The sequence below is a fragment of the Theropithecus gelada genome, chromosome 12 (assembly GCF_003255815.1).
Source record: "Theropithecus gelada isolate Dixy chromosome 12, Tgel_1.0, whole genome shotgun sequence".
Classification (NCBI taxonomy): Eukaryota; Metazoa; Chordata; class Mammalia; order Primates; family Cercopithecidae; genus Theropithecus; species Theropithecus gelada.
In genome coordinates, this window is record NC_037680.1 from 77,348,992 (window position 1) to 77,372,273 (window position 23,282).

Here is a 23,282-nt window from a genome sequence, read left to right on the forward strand (position 1 = left end):
CCCTACCTTTTCCATTTCTGTACCTTGTTTCCCCAATACAGAACCCCTGCTCCAGCAAGAACTCTCCTATGTGTTGTCCCTAGAACTGTTTTGTCCCTAAATTCAACAGGAATTCCAGGTTTGTAATCGTCGGGGTACTTCCTACAAACAAGAGAACACCTAATATTTTGTACAAGGAAGGCAGTAGTTATCCTAAGAGAAGTCACGTACAGTGTTCCATGGGTACCAAAGAAGGAAGGCATCACGTTGGCATGGGAGAGGGGAACCAGGAATCACTTTCTGGAGAAGATGGCACTTGAGATAGGCCTTGAAGAATAATAGGCACTGAGGTTGGAAAGGTGTTCTAGGCAAAAAGAACAGCATGAGCAAGAGCGTCAATCTCTGTGTGGTTCAGTTTCCTTATCTATAAATGACTCACCTCACAGAGTTCCTGCAAGAATCAAATAATTTAACATTCATTACGATATTTGTTTTATAAACTGGATAGTATTATTCCAATGTTGTTGCCAATAATAATAATTCTTTTATTGTGATTAGAATAAATGGAGATGATTAAAAAAAAAAAAAACTTCTAGGCATATCTCAGCAGGCTCTCCTTTGTCAAGTGTTGCAAGTTTCCAGGACATATCACATAAAACACGGCTTATTCAAATAAACCATTTTTCTTTCTTTTTTTTTCTTTCTCTCTTTTAGAGATGAGGTCTCACAATGTTGCCAGGCTGCTCTTGAACTCCTGAGCTTAAGTGATCCTCCTGCCTCAGTCTCCCAAAGTGCTAGGATTACAGGTGTAAGCCACCACACCAGGCCCAAAGAAACTGTTTAAAAGATTTATCCATACATTCCAAAGGCACTTAGAAGACTTAGAGGGGATCTACTATTATTTGCAATGCTATTCCCCCCTGGCAGAACAAATTTTCAGTTATGACAATGAATCCTTGCTTTAGGGTACTGCCTACCAGCTCTTCTCCATCCTCTGAACCTTGTAGAATAAAAAGAAAAGAAAAGGGACCTCCCTAGGCCCCTCTATCCCACTGCCTTTTGTGGACTAGTCTCCACCTGCTACCCTCCACTTCTAGTGGGGAGTGACCCTAACTGGTACATTGATGAAGAGGTAAAAAATAACCTCTACTATTTTTGCAAAAGCATGTGCCATTCAAAGAAAAAACAGACCCTGTCTTCCCTTCTTTACAGCTTGTGCTTTAGTGGAGATGCTTTTCAAGTCTCTATTTGGCCATCAGTTTCTGTCTTACCATAACTATTGACTGAATTTCCCACCTGTTTCAGATTAGAGAGAAAAATATGTACAAAACAGTTGACAAAACCATCTACAAACAAGCATTCAACCCTGAGACCCTGATAAGATGTTGGAATGAATGTCTGGACAAGTCTTCCTTTCACAGCAGAAGAATGCAAGTTGAAGAGTTCAATAAGAAGAATTATTGGAAGAAGAAAGGCATTGCTATTATTCCCATGAAGTTTTCAGTTGGCTTTGCTGCAACAAGCTATCATCAGGTAAGACTTGTATATAGGATAAATAACACTCATGCTAGACACGCTCCTGGCCCAATCAGCTTCTGTGGACTTTGAAAAATATCTCATTTCTTAGAGCACTGAGCCAGCCTAAGTTGGTTGGCAAGGTTGGCCAACCAACCCTGCCAACACCTAAGAGAAATGTACAGAACTGTCCAGAGCAGCACCCCCATCTGCAAACATTTTTAATACAGTGCAATATTTGTTTCCTTCTTGGGAAACAAATCCCTAATCAACTGAAGTCAGGAAGACCTGAGAAATCCTCGGCTCTGTTTTCACTAGGCGTGCGACATTAAGTTATTCAACATCTCTGAGCCTCAGTTTTCCCAGTTATAACAACAACAACAATAATAATAATAATACCAATAACTCTGTCTTAAGATTGATGAGGACTCAGTGAGCTAGTGAGTGTAGAGCAGCACTTGGCTGGGTTCCTGGAACACTGTGGATGTCATCCAGAGCATCCCTGAGCCCCTCCCAGGAGAACTCAGACACTCCTCTCAGGGCACCTCCTCCTCTGGTGGGTAGGATGAGACCCCCTGAACCTCTGGGTCACATTTCTGTTCAGGCCCAGCATGCCCCTTCTATAAACAGGCACAAGAAGGTTAACTGTCATGTCTGCAAGCTAGATGGAATCAAAGGCTGCAGCGTCAGAGAAACTTGAGAGCTGCATGTGTGGTTTCCTCTCTGACGCCAAATATTGTCTTTTCCAAACCAACTGCAACACCAAGTGAGTGTCCAACCATTCTGTTCTCACACTAACTACCAGAGTTAGTGCAGACTCCATAGATCAAGGGCTGAGTCCCACAAGACCACCCCTATTTCAGACACCAGCTTCAAATGGAGGGCTCCGGCTACTCACACTCCTGCCTGGCCAACTACTAATTTGGAGGTTTTCACTACCCCCATTCAGGTTTGATAATTTGCTAGAATGACTCATGGAACTCAGGAAAGCACTTTACTTATAACCATTACCAGTTTACTCTGAAGGATACAACTCAGGAACAGCCAGATGGAAGAGCTGCCTAGGGCAAGGGATGGGAAGGGGGCAGAGCTTCCCTGACCTCTCCAGGCAGACACCCTCCCAGCACCTCCACATGTTCACCAACCCAGGAGCCCCCAGACTGCATCATTTGGGGTTTTTATGGAGGTTCCACTACACAGGCATGATTGATTACAGCATTGGCCATTAGTGATTGAACTCAATCTCTAGCCCCCATCCCAAGAAGATGGGGAGGAGGACTGAAAGATCAATGCACACCGCCTCCAAGCCCCCATCCTAAAGCTACCTAAGCCCTTCTCATAAATCATCTCATTAGCAGAAAAAAATTCCAAGGCTTTATGAACTCTGAACTAAGAACCAGGGGCAAAGATCAAATATTTACTTTTTATTATAACACACCTCCCTTCACCTGTATGGCTACACCGCATCTAAACCACAGCCTACACTCTGCCATCATTCATGGGAACCAACATCTCATCTCATCACAAAGAAAACCTTCAAATCAAGCAATGACTTTTAAGTTTCCATTGGAATATCCTCCAGCTGCCCCACAGAGTTCTAAATTGAGGCACCCTAGAATCACCTGGCTAGGAATAGAAGGGTGTTATTCCAGGTCAGCTGATGACTCACAAAGCTGGAACACCTACCGTCTAAATTGGCAATGAGAGTTCTGTCCTCAGTGGGAGTCAAAAGGCCCATGGTAAGTAAATCCTATTATTAACAGCTACAAGCCTCGATGCTCCCGAGTCCCTCTGAGCCAACCTTGGACCTCCAGGCATCTGGAGACACAAATGGGCTGAAGCCTTCGTTCCTCCTCCTCCTGGAAGGAAAAAAATACCACCTTTCCCTTTGTCCAACTTATCAAACATTGATGTAGTGTCCCTGTGATTCAGACCCACTCAGAGATTTTTTTTTTTTTTTTTTTTTTTTTTTTAAGACAGAGTTTTGCTCTTGTCACCCAGGCTGGAGTACAATGGCACAATTTCTGCTCACTGTTAACCTCCGCCTCCCAGGTTCAAGCGATTCTCCTGCCTCAGGATCCCAAGTAGCTGGGATTACAGGTGCCTGCCACCACGACTGGCTAATTTTTGTATTTTTAGTAGAGACGGGGTTTCAACATGTTGGTCAGGCTGGTCGCAAACTCCTGACCTCAGGTGATCCACCTGCCTTGGCCTCCCAAAGTTCTGGTATTACAGGCATGAGCCACCATGCAAGGCTGGGACCTGCTCAGAGGTATTTACAGGACACAAAGATGAGTTAAGACCAGGTGCCCCTCCGTGGCGAGACTCTCAGAGAAGATCCTCTTACCTCCAGGATTCCTTACCTGTGGCTGCTCTAACAAAGTACCACAAACTGGGTGACTCAATAATGACAAACTATTCTCTCACAATTCTGGAGGCCCGAAGTTCAAACTCAAGGGGTCAGCAGGGCCATGCCGCCTCTGAAGGCGTCAGGGAAGAATCTTCCCTTGCTCTTCCAGCTTCTGGTGGCTCCTGGTATTACCTGGCTTGTGGCAACATAACTCCAGTCGCGGCTGCCTCCATCTTCCATGGCCCTCTTACAAGGACACCAGTCATTGAATTCAGGGCCCCCACAATCCAGTATGATTTTATCTTAAGTAGTTGCATCTGCAAAGACTACATAAAGTTGTGTATTGAGGTTTCAGACAGACATGAATTTTAGGAGGCAGGGGAGGGACACTCTTCAACCCAGTATTCCTGTAAGGAGAAGTACAAAGAAGGAAGTGATCGATCCTTCCCAGATGGGGATGAGACACATGTGAGGAAGTTTTTGGGTTGTTTTGTTTTGTTTTCTTTTGTTTTCTTGAGACGGAGTCTTGCTCTGTCACCCAGGCTGGAGTACAGTGGTGCGATCTCGGCTCACTTCAACCTCCGCCTCCTGGGTTCAAGCAGTTCTCTGCTCAGCCTCCCAAGTAGCTGGGATCACAGGCACCCATCACTATGCCTGGCTAATTTTTGTATTTTTAGTAGAGATGGGGTTTCACCATCTTGGCCAGGCTGGTCTTGAACGCCTGACCTCTTGATCCACCCACCTCAGCCTCCCAAAGTGCTAGGATGAGTACAGGCATGAGCCACAATGTCCGGCCAAGTGAGGAAGTTTTAACAGAATGTAGACTGTGGGACGTGGCCCTGCAGGCTGGGCAGACAGGTAAGGAACAGGAGGAGAAGCCGGCCAGAACAAGAGATCGGACAGAAGCAAGGAGCACAGGTCAGAAAGGAGACTGCAGTGGGGCCAGTCTCGGAGGCAAGGCAGGGGGCCACAAGGACTGTACAAGAGACCAAATCCCACAAGGCCTCCTAGTGGAATAAGGAGCCGAGCTTTCCCTTCCAGGCTGTGGGGGGTTTGCCCACCTTGCCCATGGCAAAGCCTTCTTCAATCTGTGATTCTCTTCCGTTGTCACTTGTCACCCCTGAGCAGCACAGGAGTTGGACCTGTCCTCCCAGGTCTCCCAGGGCACCATATGCCACTCTCATTATCTCACTGGTCATCCTACACTACAGTGACTTGCTCTCCAGCCTGTCTTTCCACCACACTGTGAGCAGCTTGAGGAAGAGCCATGTCTTGTTCATCCTTATGTATCTAGAGCTGAGCACAGTTGGTACATGCTATGTGCAAGTAACTAAAACATTTAAATAACTAGCTTAATGGTCAGCCAGTGATTTTAAGCATGAGAGTGACTTTCAAACAACTGGAACCGATACTACCAACTCCTGGGGTATCCAAAGGGGCTCCTATGAAAATCAGAAGGAATGTTCTTTACAGGCGACTTTTTGCACAAAACAGAACTAAACTTCAGCATCCTACCAGGAAAGTTTGCTTCTCTGACCCCCTCCACTCCCTGAGACTGGTATTTCACTACCTTATGCTTTATATTGAACCTCACCAAATGCTAGCTTGCACTGAGCTATGCCTTCCGATTCTTTTACTAGGCAGCTGCACTGGTTCATATCTACACAGATGGGTCTGTGTTGGTCACACATGGAGGCAATGAACTGGGACAAGGTATTCACACCAAAATGCTGCAGGTAAAATAAATAAAATTAAAACATTACTCTCTATATACATTGTTGAAAGTTGGGATTCATCTCTTAGGGTAAATGCTGACTCCCTGTATTCAAACACTGAGATCTTGACTATTTAGTTGGAAGGTTTCTTACATATCAAATAGAAAGGCTGAGGTGGCAGAAATCCCACGTGTATGCAGACAGTCCTGGAGCTTGGCCAGGGTTCATGGATGGGGGTGATCATTAGTGAAAATGCCACTAAGAAACCCATGGAGCCCTGTGGTGGGCGCTCCGAGCAGGCAACCAGGAGCAGGAGTTTCTCAGCTTTTGTAGTTTTAATGTTTACATTTTAGACAACAATATTAGATTGCTAATGTTTTATTTTGACAAGTAAGGATGAGTATTTCATCAACAGCCATCATCCTACAAGTTTTATAAGATATTTAACACACATACATACACACCAATTAGTAAGAATATAATCTCAGGAGAAAACAAGAATAATTCTTTAAATAACCCTGTGACAAATGTATTAGATTGTTATAGCGTGCATCTGTAGCTTTTGACCATCCAGCCCCTTAGGTCATTTGGAGTGCTGTACCTCTCACATGCCATAGATTTCTGAAAGACTCCTCAGTTCGGGTACCTTTCAGCTCCATCCCCACCCTTACTCCCACGCCTGCTGCACATCTAGGCACAAGACCCGCCTCTGGTCAGTCAGGGTTCCAGAATCCCACTGACTCTGGGAAAGGACACATGATTCAAGCAAGGCCACTCAGAGCCTTTCCTGGGATTGATGTGTAGATGCTGGGAGAAAGGAGCCATCTTTCCCCTGTAGTTGTTTAGGTGCTATACTATAGGGCAGGGGCTGCCACAGGCAGTTCTGTGCCATGGATGGAACCTGTCTACTGATGTCAATGGTGTGGCCGTCGTAGAAAGAAAAGCAAATGTGAGAGGCTGAGAGGAGACCCTGATGAGACCACAAAGCCCCTAGATCCACATGTACTTCACACTAGCTCCATCTATCCTGCTCAATTATACAAACCAATAAATTCCCTTTGGATTTTCACCACCAAGAAACAACAAAGTCATCTCTTTTTTTCATTTTGCATCTTTCTGGAGAAACTTCATATTGAATGAAATTAGTCCGAAGATCAGCATTTGGGAACAGGATATCTTGAGAAGGTGTTTTTTGCAAAAACAAAAAGACAAGAGAAGCCAAGATAATGTTTTTTCCTTGTCCTTTCTTCTCTTTCATTTCTTTCTTTTTCATTTCTTGATTAAATATCTTCATCTCCACATGTGTTTGCTAGAGAAACTGGAAGGAAAAGAACAGAAAAGAAGCCAGGTGCAGTGCATGCACCTGTAGTCCCAGCTACTCGGGAGGCTGAAGCAGGAGGGTCACTTGAGTCCAGGAGATCAAGATCAGCCTAGGCAACACAGTGAGACTCCATCTCTAAAATAATAATAATAATCTTTTTAAAAATATTTTTAAACAAAAGAAAAAATGAACAGCAAATACTGGAGGAATATAAGCAAGGGAGAACAAATAGAAAAAAAGTGGGGAGGATAAGAGCAAGAAAAAGGTCCTCAGGGTCATTCCAAGTTCATCTGATACTGATATCGAAAGATTTCAGACCAAATTCTGAGTCAATCTCATCTCAGTCTTCCCTCTCTCTCTCTTTCTCTCTCCCTCTCCCTCCATCCCTCTTTTTCTTCCTGCCACTGAACCAAATAAGTGCCTGAAAATCTCAATTTGGCCTACTTCCTACACATTTAAAACTTAGAAAAAAGGAAATTCTTAACATTCTAAATGGACTAAATTTGAAAAGAACCACTGTGGAATATTACCAAGAAAACACTGTAAAAATCAGCATGAGGCCTTACAAAAAAAGTAGTTTTGATGCTTATAAATTATTTTAGTCTTAAAAGGGTATTATGGATGTAATAACAAATAATTTTTATTCAGAAAAATAATGATTCAAATATTAATAGAAGTCCTTGCTGGACTTGAAAATATTTGTTTATCATAGGTGGCCAGCCGTGAGTTAAAAATACCCATGTCCTGTATCCACATCTCTGAAACGAGCACAGCAACAGTACCTAATACAATTGCTACAGCAGCGTCTATCGGTGCAGATGTCAATGGCAGAGCTGTGCAGGTGAGTCTTCCTGTCTCTCCCTGGTGTGCCTCTCCCACGTCTCTGGTTTTTATGGCTGGATACAGGTACAATAGTTGACTTCAGAGAAGTCATCTGGGTCACTAAACATAGTCTGGGATAACTAAAATATTGGGAGAGTGTATTTGGAGTAGGCTAAATTGAGATGACAGACGCAAAATGTAAAGGCTCAAACACAGTAAAAGTCCCTGTCTTGGCCGGGCGCGGTGGCTCAAGCCTGTAATCCCAGCACTTTGGGAGGCCGAGGCGGGTGGATCACGAGGTCAGGAGATCGAGACTATCCTGGCTAACATGGTGAAACCCCGTCTCTACTAAAAATACAAAAAACTAGCCGGGCGTGGTGGCGGGCGCCTGAAGTCTCAGCTACTTGGGAGGCTGAGGCGGGAGAATGGCGTGAACCCGGGAGGCGGAGCTTGCAGTGAGCCGAGATCACGCCACTGCACTCCAGCCTGGGAGCACAGCGAGACTCCGTCTCAAAAAAAAAAAAAAAGTCCCTGTCTTGTACACGTATTAGTCCCGAGCATTGTTTGGTCATCTGAGCACCCAAATTGATGGAGGCTCCACCATCTTCAACATGTGGCGTGCCAAGTTGCCCTGGGTGTCATCATTCTAGTAAGCATGGGGAGCCGGTGTGGAAGACTCTGAGCCAGATCTGGAAGTGATGCAACCTCCACTCACAGTCCATTAGCAGAACCAGTTTCAGGCTATGTCTAACTGCAACGGAGGTTGGGAAATGTAGAGTAGTGGGACACCGTATGTCCAGCTGATATGGAAGAAGGGGAGAATGGATTTTGGTGAACAGGCAGTCTCTGTTCCTAGAAGACACAGCAAGAAGAAATTTGACTGCCAAGTAATGCAGAGCTGCGTAAGTTTCTTCCAGCATAACCAGGTTCTTGCAGGCAGCTAGGCAGGCAGACCCCAGCCAAAGAGACAGGGTGCAATGGACGCATTGTCTTCAGTGGTATTTTACTGAGTACTTAGAGCTTTTCTTTGTACTGATTTTTTTTAACTGATATTTTTTAAAAAGTGCTAAATTTTCACTGTCTCAGAATAGAATCATGACTTCATATTCCTTAATTCAAATATCTGATTGCATGTACTTTTGAAATATATCTATTCGTCATGTTTCTGTTGCAAATTGTTCACTTTTCCACTGGGATATTGTGGTGAGCCATATTTTCCCAAAATGCTACAATGATACCACCAGTAGGAACCCCTTTCAAATCAGTCCAATTTTGTGGTGGTATCACTTAAGGAATCAAAAAGCAAAGACTCTTTTTTGCTTGGAACAAATGTGTGAGAAACCTCAAATGCATGAGATCTAATTTGGAGTAGGGTCAAACACAAGAGAGGAACAGCTCAGAGTGTATGGGAGTTGTCAGCCCAGAATAAGTGTCAATCCATCTTCTAGAGTATTAAGTTTTAGATTTATTTTAAAGATCAGAAACTTTGTGGATCTAGGTCATTATAAAGTAAATTTAATTGTTTTCTCATTTCATACCCAAAGCCAAGGCCTTTATTGTATTGGTTTGATGGTGGTTGAATGAACAGATGGAGGGTGAGATCAGACACAGGGGGATTCTGGCATGTCATTGTTACAGACTGGAAAGCACAAATTTGAATGAAAATAGGATGTTTATTCCATTTGGAATAAACATGGCCGGGTGCCGTGGCTCACGCCTGTAATCCCAGCACTTTGGGAGGCCAAGGCGGGCAGATCACGAGGTCAGGAGATCGAGACCATCCTGCCTAACATGGTGAAACCTCGTCTCTACTAAAATACAAAAAATTAGCCAGACGTAGTGGCACACGCCTGTAGTCCCAGCTGCTTGGGAGGCTGAGGCAGGGGAATCGCTTGAACCCAGGAGGCAGAGGTTGCAGTGAGCCGAGATCATGCTGCTGCACTCCAGCCTGGTGACAGAGCAAGACTCCATCTCAAAAAAAAAAAAAGAGAGAGAGAGAGAGAGAAACATACAAAAATACAGAAGATGTAGAAAAAAATGCTAAGGGCCAGGCACAGTGGCTCATGCCTGTAATCCCAGCACTTTGGGAGGCTGAAGTAGGCAGATGGCTCGAGCTCAGGAGTTCAAGACCAGCCTGGGCAACATGGTGAAACCCCATCTCCACAAAGAAGACAAAAATCAGCCAGGCTTGGTGGTGAGTGCCTGGAGTCCCAGTTACTCAGGAGACTGAAGTGGGAGGATTGCTTGAGCCCAGATGTCGAGGTTGCAGTGAGCCAAGATGGTGCCACTGCACTCCAGCCTGGTTGACAGAGTGAGACCCTGTCTCAAAAAAAACAAACCAAAAAAAGAGAGAGAGAGAGAAGTTAAGAACCTGAATATTCTAAGAAAGAGGATCTGAAAGTAGAAATTCAGCTGAACCCATATTTTCACAGGAAGTGAGACAGGAAGGGGAAAAAACCCTCCAGTAACCAATACTGTTGTCAAGGGCAGGAGTTGTGTTGCCGAGTTTTCAGGATCACGCACTCCATAGCACTTGCTGACCTAATCAGTGAACATTTGTTCACACAAATCGTAACCACCAGAACCACTGGGCTCTTCTCTAATGTGGATTCCATTCTTTACTACTTCAAGAATGCTTGTCAGATCCTTCTGAAACGCCTTGAGCCCATCATTAAGAAACATCCGGAAGGTACATGGGAAAACTGGGTAAGTGTTCCACTCCCTTTGTTACTACAAATGAGAAAACAATCTAAACCAGTACTGAGACAGCACCACAGCCGTGCACAGCCATCACACACAGAGACAGTTCCTCTAAGTGTCACAGTGATGGAGCATGCCCCCTGCTTCTTCCCCAGTTGAGTGGATTTCTGCAAACAGGCAGGATCTCTAAAGGTTGAGGAGGCTACTCCAGGATGTGTACCAGGTGTGTATGGAGAAAGCACACAGGAAACAGCAATCACTGGAAGGAGAAATAGAAGTGTATGAAGAATACACTCTGCTAAAGTAAGAAATAAGAGCAAAAGAATGAGCCTTCCTAAGCCACATACACACACACACACACACACACACACACACACACACGTGCACATTCTGGGTAGGTTAAGAAGAAAACTAAAAGGCCTATTTACTGTTGAATGGCTCAAAGGAGACGACTAACTTAATCCAACTTTGCAATATCCTATGACTTTTTTCATTAGAACAATTATTTCACATTTACACACATGCTTACTATAAAGTTCTAACATTTAGAAATGAAGTCCAAATACCTTGTGCACTGAGCCCCTATCTCAGGGATGTGCAGCAAGATTCTGTTTTATGTTTGTTCAACCCAGACTTCTAAACTCAATCAGAAGGAAATTGTTAGTGTGCCAGTTATGGAAAAATAATATGATTATGAGTTCTATTATTGGTAGCAAAGCACCAGCAACAATTATGAGATGTCAGTTTTAGATTGGACATTTCTGTCTTCACCTAGCAGATGGTATATTTGTTTTGCTTTAACTAAATATGCCCATTTTGCAGATAGAAGCTGCATTTGAACAAAGAATCAGTCTCTCAGCCACTGGATACTTCAGGTAAACACCACAATAATATCTTGATGTAGCTGAGAAAATACGACGTAACTCAATCACTGTTGATGGCTGTTGTGATACTTTGGTTCTTGTCTTCTTAGTTTAAAAGAATTTAAACAAGAGACACAGCAAACAAAAAGAGACACACAGGAAAAGATGTGCAGCATTGAGTAATTTATTGCAAAAAAAAAAAGAGTATTTTGAAAATGAGGTGCAGAGTAGACAGTACACCCTGAGAGAGAATTTCGGGCAGGCTGTCCATAAGGATGAGACAGCAAAGACTAGCATGGCAGATGCTCCCTTTATGGGGGTCTTATATGATTATTCATGAGGAAGTGGGAAGAGGTGTTACTAGTAAGCACGTTCTGGGTGGTCTTCTGGGTGCACATGTGCAGCTGTACATGCTTGTTCATACATTACATGTCTCATTAGTATCTTCAGTCTCCACCCGGAGGTGTGTTTTTTACTATTAAAATAAGCAAAGGGTCAGTTTGAGGACAGGTAAAGTCAAAGTGTCCATGCTCTCTACATGGGAAATTCCCTACTGAAAATAGCTTTGCTTGAATGAGTGCGATTACAATGGAAATGCTGAGGCTTTCGCGTTGATTGTGCTGTCACCACAGTGCTGGTGCTGCGTCCAGAGAACATGGTCACTTTCTTGACTACCAAACTGCCTCAACTCTGGGCCGCAGGTCCCTCATTTGTAAAATACATTTTTATTATGTGACTGCTGAGGTCCCTTCTACGCCCAAAATTCTATGATTTCACATAGGCCTTTCAGTTATGTCAAAAAAAAATTAAACAACAAAACACCCTTATTGGGGGAAAAAAAGATTAGATGTTTGACTTACAACATCTAATCATTATAATCATTATTTACTATTTATTTAATCATTATTTACATATTTACATTATTTATTTAATCATCTAATGATTTACTATTCTTTATTGTGAGTAGTAAAAATACATTATCATTAGAAATGACTTCCATCTCAATTTTACAAATCCCCCTTCCTTTACCATAAAACCTGTCTATTTTGAAGCTCCTTACTAGACAACGGAGAATGAGTAGGATGATAATCACCAGTCATTGTCAAATTCAAGAAGCATGTGACATTAGTTTTACAGTCTGATCAGACAAACCACCAAACAATAGACACATACACACACGAAACAGTAAAGCAAATCCTCATGAAGAATGAGGAAATAAGGAGATAACAGCCCAGCCCAGAGCCTTGTACATAATGAGTTCTAAATTCCTAAGTTCAGTTACCCAAGAAGAGAGTAAACCAGCCCTCTATCTGAATACATCTTCTATTATAGATTAATGCATTGAATCACCAGTCCTTTTTTACCAACCCTGAATTACCACCAGCTCCCTGTGAGTTTGCTTAGCACTATCCATGGGCTCCCTCTGGGAACAGTAGTTCCAGAGGGACCACTGATAAAATTCAACTGAGGTTCTCAGTGGGCAGGCAGGCTAACACTTAAATCCTTTGTGGTCAAGATACAGGCACACTGTGAGGTCCGGTCCCAAACAATCTGCTGGCTTCTCCCTCTTTTTGACATCCTAACTGTGCCACAAGGAATATCCTCTTTGATGAGTTTAAAAGGCAATTAAAATGAACATAAATCAAATGAAATGCTATAGTTACCTGGCAGGGGAGATATCATGATCCCGAAGGTGGTTTTCCTTGAGTGAGGCTTATCTTACCTATTTTACTGCAGAAATGCTGACCCCTGTGGTTTCCCCAAATGTAGGAAACTCAACTGCATAATTTGTGGTAGTGGGAGACTGTATTTGTGCCCTCTCTGGGAAAAAAAAATTAAATTCTCCCAAAAAACTTTGGTAACTTTTAAAATAAATCAACATGGGATCTCCCCCACTCAAGCTAAAAGGCTTTATTTCTTCCCTCAGGGGCTACAAGGCCTTCATGGACTGGGAGAAGGGGGTGGGGGACCCATTTCCTTACTACGTCTATGGAGCTGCCTGTTCTGAGGTTGAAATTGACTGCCTGACAGGTGCTCACAAGGTAAGTCAAGTCTAACTTTCCTCTTGGCAAGTCAAAACAACAACAAAAGTGTGTTGTATAGTGAATAGCCCAATTCCGTTATGTCATTCTCTTATAACAAGATTCTTTCAATTCCACAGGAGGGTCCAGAGATCTAGCCTAATCCTGAATTTCCATGTAAAAAGACAATATAGTAGTCAAAAAGGAATTGCTAATGATAGTCTAAAATGTATTAAATTTTTTATTTCATTTAGACAACAAAATCACTTTCCAAGTTTTCTTCCGAAAAAAAGCTTCTATTTATAAAGAAAACACACATTTTCTAATCTGAAGGAATAACTAACTTAGTAAATAGTCTTGAGCAAACATTTTGAAAGCACATAGCAATGTGCTGTTTCTCCAAAGTCAATTATCCAAAAAGTGTTACTGAAACACATTTTGGAGGAAGAGAGGTATGAAAATAATTTTTATATTTTCTATTTAATTGAACAGCCAAGAAACCACCCATTGGAGACAAGGAATCATGCTTAACCCAAAATTAACAACTTGCATTATAAAGGATGCAATTTTACCCAAGGGCCTTGGTATAAATCCCTAAAGAAATGAAACTTATGGGGATCTTCCAGAATTTATGACACTACAAAAGTCAAAATTTGGTCTTTTCTGTGCCTTTCAGTTTACATTTAGAGTTTAAGGTTCAATAATTTCAGTATTACTTTGATCCCTTTAAATAGTTTATTTCTTAAAGAGGCAAAACTTCTTTTAACTAAAGAGAAATCAGAGAAATTCAATGATAGGTCTATTGCGGCTGGCCATTTGTGGTTGGTGAACTAAATCATCCATCAACTCAGTGTTAGTGCACAGCCATCTCTTTCCACTGTCCAGCACTTACAGTGCAAAACACACCAGGTTTCAATGTAGAAGTAAACTGAAGGCCCACTCTGAGATGTGTCCAATCTCCCTCCCTATCCAGGTTGAGGATAGATGAAGGCTGGTCCCAATGGCCAGAGTAGGTTGTCCAAGAGGCCAAGGTTTGAGTCAAAAGAGAATTGCCAAGTCCAAAGGGCTAGATAGAAAGTAGGAGCCGGGGTATTGAGCCCAAACAGAGAATGATGATCTTATCAGAACAAGCACTGGAAAATGGGGGCAGAAGGGAAGCCCTGAGATACTCCGGAGATAGGCCACAGGCACTTAGAGGCTTTTAGTGGCTCCTTAACAACCTGCAGGCCCATGCCCAGTGACAAAACAAGGGCCAGATTCATGTGGTGCTTCTCAGAGAAGGAAGTAGATTGGCAAATCAAAGGTGGTCTTGACATTTGCTCTGAATACCTTCCAAGATCTTGCAAATCCACAAACTCATACATGCCAGTATGGCTCTAGGATTTTCACAGTAAAATGGCAATAGTACCACCTGCCACAGATTATCATGAGGACTACATGAGCTCATAAATTATATTCCAACAACAAATTCAGGTTGAGAATCAGATGAAAGACCAGGCACAACAATTATTTACCAAGTGACTCACTCAGACACACTAGCATGTCATGGACTTTGGAGTCACTTAAGAGGAGTCAAAACCATGAATGCACAAGATCTTCCAGGGTGATGGACAGTCCTGGCACTCAATTTGAAGACTTCAGCAGGCATCTTAACAGCTCTAATGTTGACAGGGTTCAATGCAGTGTTAATTAGCCAGCAAGAGTTCTGGAAAAACTAGAGACCATTTGAGAATACCTGAAAACGATACTTTTAATTCAAGATTTTTGTAAGGTAATTTTTATTTTGGTCAGAAAATCAGAACGGACATCATCATGGATGCATGTTGCAGCCTAAATCCGGCCATTGATATTGGGCAGGTAGGTGCTGGCCCACCTGGGAGGATGCCCCTTCCTGGGAGTCATCTCAAGATAGGTAAAGGCCTTCTAACACAATGTCACAAAGCTTGAAATTGTCCCCCTCCAGATTGAAGGTTCGTTTATTCAGGGAATGGGGCTTTATACCACTGAAGAACTGAAATACTCCCCAGAAGGCGTCCTGTACTCTCGGAGTCCAGATGAGTACAAAATTCCAACCGTCACTGATGTCCCAGAGGAGTTCAATGTCTCCTTGCTGCCATCGTCACAAACCCCACTAACCATCTATTCATCTAAGGTAAGCACCCAAACCTACCACTGCACGGTGTCATGGATCGGGTAGCACATGGCAAATGAAAGCAGGCAGACAAAATAGTAAGTCAATGTTAACTGTTATCAGGAACAAATCACTACAGACTGCTAGAATCTGGAGATGAATCACCCATGGCAATCATGGGCCAAGGATTTTAATAATTTCCTCTTTCACTGAAAACTCTAAAACTTGCCAAAAAGCTTTGACTTCTTAACAGAATAACACTTTTACTTAAGACCCTGAAGACGACAATATTAAACAGGATTGGAGGTGCAATGCGACTGAAATACTAGCAGTGGCAGCGTGGACAGAACCCTGGACTAAGGTCGCAGAAGACCTGGGTTCCTGCCAAGCCCTATCCCCTCCCCATGGTCTCAGACAAATCACTCACCTCAGAGGGGCTCAGGGTCCTTACCATACCCAGCAATGCATCTAGAACAGTGGGTCTCAATTTGGGGTAGGGGGAGTGGGGGAGGTGATTTTGTACAAGGCAGCCCCCCCCCCACTACAAAGAATTATCTGGCACAAAATGTTAATAGCATCAGAAAGCAAAGACATCAACCCTTAGTAATTGCTAAACTGCAAATTAAAATAAACATCATTATTTGTTTGCCTTGCTCTATGCAGATGACGTGAAAACCACCCTCAGAGTAAAAACTTCATCTAGGTTTGAGATGTATTGTTAAAGTTTCTTGACTCCTCTTAAGACTTTAAAATCTTTCCCGGCCATGGTGGTGCACACCTGTAGCTTCAGCTACTCAGGAGGCTAAAGCAGGGGATTGCTTGAGCCCAGGAATTCAAGACCAGTCTGAGTAATAAATAAATAAGATCTTTTGGGAGACTTCTTGCTAGTACCCATCCTCCACAAAAAAAAAAAAGTATCCAACTACATCTGTAGAAATTTCATCATGTCCAAACTGGATCCCACTGTCAGCCCAGGAACGCCAGGAACTTCCTCTAGACCTATAGTGATGGGGTCAGGGCAAACCTGAAAGGAAGGACAATCAATGGGGCCTTTGGATTCTCATTGGACTGGAAATCACTCTAAGGGGCAAAGGCAAAAGGGAGCTAAGAGCCCACAGAGAGCAGCTTTTAAGCCACCAAGAGTAACACAGGGCAGACAGGACCCTTGAGTCCTTGTAGTTGCAGATAGTCACTTACAAGCAGACAATCAGGAAAATCAGGGTTTTGCAGGTCCCACATGGAGGGTACTATGTAAACACAACAGAGAGCTACCAGGTACCAGGAGCTGTGCTAGGTGCTTTTGTGTTTCCTGATCCTTGCAACACCCTAGGCATCACTGCCCACACTTCACTGACAAAGGAACAGAGAAGATTATCTCACTTACCCAGAGAAACACGGGGAGTCAGGGTCAGGATTCAGATTCAGTCTCACTAACTCAAAGGTCGCAAATTGGTGGTCTACTGGCTAAATCTAGCCTGAAGATTTACTTTTGTTTGGCCTACACAGTATTTTTACAAGTTGGGGAATTTTACATTAAAATACAGATACCTAAATTCTCTTGAGAAGATGGATGATCTGGTAATTTTGGCTGCATCCTTGGAAAGGCAACGACTAGCTACAACCAAAGAACAGCTGCCCCTTGTAGACAGGACATGGGGGTGCTCTTCCTCACCTTACTTTCCACTGCTCCTTATTGTCCTTCACCTGCCTGCATCACTCATTGACCATACCTGCCTGCTCCTTGCAGATGATGGGTTTACAATCTTTCATCTGGTATCAAAGTCTGTACTCTTTCTTCTAGAGTACCATGCCTATCCTGACCCTGGAGTTTAAAAAGGCATTTTTCTCTCTGCTGATAAAGCTGGCTAGTTGAATCCATTGAATGTGTTTTATTAAGTAGGGTACTTTCCCATTATCACACAAAGACACTCATACACACACACACCTTACCTACGGAACAAAATTTAACCCAGACAGGATTCAAGATTTCAAGATCTGGGAAACTCAGATTACGCTGGGAATTTTTTTTTTTTTTTGAGATGTAGTCTCACTCTGTCACCCAGCTAGAGTGCAATGGCGTGATCTCGACTCACTGCAACCTCCGACTACTGGATTCAAGCAATTCTTCTGCCTCAGCCTGCCAAATAGCTAGGACTACAGGCGCACGCCACCACGCCCAGCTAATTTTTGTATTTTTAGTAGAGACGGGGTTTCACCATGTTGGGCAGGATGGTCTTGATCTCTTGACCTCGTGATCCGCCCGCCTCGGCCTCCCAAAGTGCTAGGATTACAGGCGTGAGCCCCTGTGCCCGGCCTATGCTGAGATTTTTAAGAATACTCAAGCTTCTGATTCAGTCAGTAAGTCAGCCAACAAACATTTATTGAGAAGATTTTGTGTACAAAACACTGTGCAGGGGTTGGGGATACAATGGTGAACAAGGCCTGGTCCCTACCCTCTAGAAACTTGTAGTGTAGTATAGAAGTTTCTTAAACCGGCCGGGCGCGGTGGCTCAAGCCTGTAATCCCAGCACTTTGGGAGGCCGAGACGGGCGGATCACGAGGTCAGGAGATCAAGACCATCCTGGCTAACACGGTGAAACCCCGTCTCTACTAAAAAATACAAAAAACTAGCCGGGCGAAGTGGCGGGCGCCTGTGGTCCCAGCTACTCGGGAGGCTGAGGCAGGAGAATGGCGTGAACCCGGGAGGCGGAGCTTGCAGTGAGCTGAGATCCGGCCACTGCACTCCAGCCCGGGCGACAGAGCCAGACTCCCTCTCAAAAAAAAAAAAAAAAAAAAAAAAAAGAAGTTTCTTAAACCAATGTGCCTTCTTACAGGGCCTCGGGGAGTCTGGGATGTTCCTGGGGTCATCTGTGTTCTTTGCCATTGCTGACGCTGTGGCCACAGTGCGAAGAGAAAGAGACATAGCTGAGGACTTCACGGTGCAGAGCCCAGCAACGCCAGAACGGGTTCGAATGGCCTGTGCAGATCGATTCACCAAAATGGTAGGGAATTGTTTATTTTCCTAAAAGATGATTTGTCTATTTCCTGCTTCTTAGACCTCTTGGGTAAATGTATAACCTAATCTGTGTCTAGCTAATCAAATTATGAAATGAAAAAAGCAAGTCACACAAATATACCTTGTATACATGTAGTAATTTTTGACTTTTAAAAAAGTGTTTCCCAAGTGTTGATTTGATCATCTCAGCAACCTGAAGTAGGGTAATTTATTAATATCATGCTGCAGCTGGGAACCGTGTCTCACACAAGTAATCCCAGCACTTTGGGAGGCCGAGGCAGGCAGATCATGAGGTTAGGAGATCGAGACCATCTGGCTCACTTGATGAAACCCCATCTCTACTAAAAATACAAAAAAATTAGCCACGCGTGATGGCACGCACCTGTAGTCCCAGCTACTCAGGAGGCTGAGGCAGGAGAATCGCTTGAACCCAGGAGGCAGAGGTTGCAGTGAGCCAAGATCGCGCAACTGCACTCCAGCCTGGCGACAGAGTGAGACTCCGTCTCAAAAAAATAAAAAATAAAAATAAAAAGTATATATATATACACACACATACATACATACACACACACACATATACACCTTGTATACATGTAGTAATTTTTGATGTATTTTATATATATATATTTAAAAAATGCTGCAAAAACTAATAGCTAAATGGAAAGCAACTGATTGATTTCTCCAAACAGTGGTTAAGTATTCCCTCCCTCTATCCTACCAACTCCATCCAGCTCTTCAACAAAAACAAACACACACACACACACAGAAATCCACGTGGCATATAGCCATATTTGATAATGTCACTTTCTGTGTTCCCTATACAGAGAGTATACACAGACTGCCTGTCATTTAGAAGTAGCGTGATCCCATTGTGAGCTACTGCCTTTCTCCTTCATTCTTTTTTTTTCTTTTTGGAGACAGAGTCCCGCTCTGTCACCCAGGCTGGAGTGCAGTGGCGCAATCTTGGCTCACTGCAACCTCTGCCTCCCGGGTTCACACCATTCTCCTGCCCGACTACAGGCATCTGCCACCACACCCGGCTAATTTTTTGTATTTTTTTAGTAGAGACGGGGTTTCACCGTGTTAGCCAGGATGGTCTCGATCTCCTGATCTCGTGATCCGCCCACCTCGGCCTCCCAAAGTGCTGGGATTACAGGCGTGAGCCACTGCGCCCGGCCCTTTCTCCTTCATTCTGTTTCATACCAATGCCTCCCAGCCCAGGAGGGAGAGGCCTAGGGAGTTATCCATGTGGATACACACATGGCAAATCCCACCTGCTGAAGGTTACAGCATGTAACTTTCCAGAGGTCATTGAGCCTAGCCTTTGCCAATTTCCTAAGCATCCTAATTTAAGTAATACCAGGTAGTATTGACTGAGCACCACACTAAACATTTTACACATATTAGTCATTACGGCAACTCTATCAGGTAACTACTGGTATTTTCTTCATTTTACTATTGAGGAAACAGGTGCAATAACTTTCCCAAGATCACACACCTAGCATTTGGGGGCTAAGATTCAAACCCAGGCTGCCTGGCTTCACTTTAATAGATGGCCTCTCAGAGAGAAAAGAGTTGATTCTCTGCTTCTTAAAAGGAAATTTCTAATTTTCAAATCTATATTAAAAGAAGCCCAAATACTTAACTGACCTCTTCAAAATAGCCAACCATAGAGTGAAAAGATCTTATAAAAATATTGCTTAAAAGGAAGTCTCATAATTATTAATTTCCTTCCCCTACATAACCTATTCCTATTTCCATCTTCAAATCTAATTCAACAATATTTCTTATACTCCAATAATACGAGTCACCCTGTAATTTCCCTCCAAGTCTTCTCCCAGTCTATGGATCTGATCCTTATCTGATTCCATTGTCTACAGCAATGATTACAATCACCTGCCTCTGGCCCGGCCCTCCTCAGATGGGCAGGGCCAGGAAACCAGCACCCTCCACCCACTCCAGGAACTCCTCCATGCGGATCTTGGCCTAGAGGTCAGTCATCTGCCGGTTCCTGACTCAGATGGTGACATGGTCACTGTGGAATGGTGTCATCTCATACCCCAAAAGCATAAGCACTTCTGACTTTTAAAAATGTTCTTATTCACATTTTGCAATAATAAATACCCTTTTCTGGAATGGGGCAGATTAAGAAAACTAAAAAACACAACAAACAAAAAGATATTTCTAATCTTCCTTTCTTGCCTGAGGTTAATGTTTTCAGTCTTCCAATGGTCTGGCTCCTAAAAAATGAATTCCTTCACATCTAAGATTTCAGGCTATTTTGAATAATCTGGTTGTCTGACAAAGTAGCTCTGTCACATACGATGGTAAGAAGTGAAACACTTTGATTTCATTTACCATTTGGGACTTAGCTTCTTAGCTACCTGGTCCATATGATGAAACCGTATTTCCTCTCAAGTCTGATGGTTTCTTGATAAGACTAACATATCTTTGCAGATATAAATCATCTACTAATTTGTGCCCATCAATCAAATGCTCAATGTTAGAATAACCTAGCATTTTCTAAAATACTTGCAGATACATGGTTTATAAATATCACTTCATGTTATAACTTATGTTTGCTATTTTAGACCTCCTTTTAATAACATACATTGCATTTTGTCTTTGTAAAAGTAACACATGTCCATTATGGAAAAATCAGAAAATGCTGAAAAGAATAAGGTGAAGTTAAAATCAGCCATAATCCCACCAACCAGAACTAACTATAACCATGTTTTGGAGTGTGAGTGTGTGCATGTGTGTGTGTGTACACTTTTAACCATCCTTTAATTTATATATGTTTATATGTACAATATATCTTATTTGTAAACTCATTTAATAAAATCCGGATATCCCTGACATAAGTCTTTGAAAAGATTTGTACAGTATAATTGGGAATGACGGCCGGGCACGGTGGCTCATGCCTGTAGTCCCAGCACTTTGGGAGGCTGAGGCAGGCGGATCACGAGGTCATGAGATCGAGATCAGCCTGGCTAACACAGTGAAATCCCATCTCTACTAAAAATACAAAAAATTAGCCGAGCACAGTGGCGGGTGCCTGTAGTCCCAGCTACTCGGGAGGCTGAGGCAGGAGAATGGCATGAACCCGGGAGGCGGAGTTTGCAGTGAGCCAAGATCACACCACTGCACTCCAGACTGGGTGATAGAGCAAGACTCTGTCTCAGAAAATAAATAAATGAATTGGGAATGACTCTACTGAGCCTCAGTCGCGGAAAAATCTGGATTGGGAATTTCACGGGAAAAGTATCCCATGAAACATCACTCAAAAAACAGTTGCTTAAACACAAAAAGAAAATACCTGGCCAAACTCGTTTATCCTACAAACTCTTAATCTTTATCTATAGCTACTGGAATAAATTTGAGGGGCGAGGGCAGGACAGAATGTTTAACTTTTCAATAATAAGCCCCTTGTTATTAAGGCTACTTAGGCCATATGGAGAATGATCATTTATCCTTTTTTTTTTTTTCTTTTGAAGACAGGGTCTTGCTGTGTTGCCCAGGCTGGAGTGCAGTGTTGCAATCTTAGCTCACTGCACCCTCTACCTCCCAGGTTCAAGAGTCTCCTGCCTCAGCCTCCCGAGTAGCTAGGATTACAGGTGTGTACCACCATGCCCAGCTAATTTTGGTATTTTTAGTAGAGATGGGGTTTCACCATGTTGGCCAGACTGGTCTCGAACTCCTGGCCTCAGATGATCCTCCCACCTCAGCCTTCCACAGTGCTGGGATTACAGGCGTGAGCCACCGTGCCTGGCCATAATCATTTATCCTTCATACTTATCGTGACCTACAATATTCCTAGCCATTGCACTGAACGCAAATATATTTGAAACAATGAGAAGAAAGCCCCCTCCAAATACTTGAGAAGGCTTTGGTTAGTTTGTTCGAACCTCCAGACCCCGTCTCCTCAACTGTTCACCAACATAGAGAGGAGGCTGGTTAGAGGCCAGCCTTGATTGGGACCTCCCAAGGAGTGCAGAGAGGAGGAAGAACTGAGTCTTAGTTTAACAGAGGCCAAGAAGCACACAAAATTTAGATTATTCTACTATTACCTGTTGCAGAAAACGGCAATACTTCTCTATCCATATAGAAACATAAGCAAGAATCAGAGGAGCAATCGTGGCATTTATCTCCCTCATACTCAGTAGTTAGTCCTTCATCATGTCCTGTTCATTTTTACCCCCAACAATTTCTTGACCCAGTCCATTTTCTCCATCCTTAACCACTATATTATTCATTCATCCCACAAACAGGTGTTGAGCATCTAATGTGTGCCAGCCATTGTTCTACAGAACAATTCTGGGGCTACAGTAGGGAATGAAACAGAGACCCCTGCCTTGGTGGCGTTTAGTTTCTGGTGACCCTGAAGCTACCTACCATCTCTCCATTCTGGATCAAAGTTGCCTGCTGGCTGGTCTCCCTACACCCCCTGCAGCCAGAGGCTTGTGGTGTGGCAAAGCAGACCATGCCACACCAGCACACACATTGGCAAAAAGCTTCCCTTTGCTCACAGGAGACAGAAAACTTCTTAACTTGCCTTCCTGAGCCTACACACCTTCAGAGTCCAGCATGGCCAACCCCACCACCTCTCCAGCCACACACGACCCCACCCAGCCACACTTGCCTTTTTCTATCATTCCTCATGTCAAGGACAGAGACGCTCACTCCTGCTTCAGGGCTTCTGCCGTGCTCTTCCTTCTCCTTGGAACCATCTTCTTCTGTTCAGCTTGTTAACTCCTACTCGGGTATTCAACAAATTCATTTGATCCCTTCCTTTCTGCATAGTTGGAGGTCCCAAGAATATAGTGGTGAACCAGACTCACAGGTCCCT

The 23,282-nt window shown here is 43.4% G+C and overlaps 1 protein-coding gene and 1 non-coding gene across 2 annotated transcripts in view; both read left to right on the forward strand.

The window, feature by feature from the left end:
* The window catches only part of LOC112635867 (aldehyde oxidase 2), a 72,662-nt gene that overhangs the window by 46,302 nt on the left and 3,078 nt on the right, over positions 1-23,282 (forward strand). The window contains exons 26-35 of the mRNA XM_025403959.1: positions 1,285-1,512; positions 5,485-5,580; positions 7,593-7,721; positions 10,334-10,408; positions 11,225-11,277; positions 13,193-13,307; positions 15,078-15,143; positions 15,250-15,438; positions 18,252-18,419; positions 19,258-19,304. Of these exons, the coding sequence (XP_025259744.1) occupies positions 1,285-1,512; positions 5,485-5,580; positions 7,593-7,721; positions 10,334-10,408; positions 11,225-11,277; positions 13,193-13,307; positions 15,078-15,143; positions 15,250-15,438; positions 18,252-18,419; positions 19,258-19,304 (1,166 nt within the window). The remainder of the gene's footprint in view (positions 1-1,284; positions 1,513-5,484; positions 5,581-7,592; positions 7,722-10,333; positions 10,409-11,224; positions 11,278-13,192; positions 13,308-15,077; positions 15,144-15,249; positions 15,439-18,251; positions 18,420-19,257; positions 19,305-23,282) is intronic.
* On the forward strand, positions 12,922-13,090 carry LOC112636839. Its single transcript, XR_003122310.1, has one exon. It is a non-coding gene; the product is annotated as a U1 spliceosomal RNA (small nuclear RNA).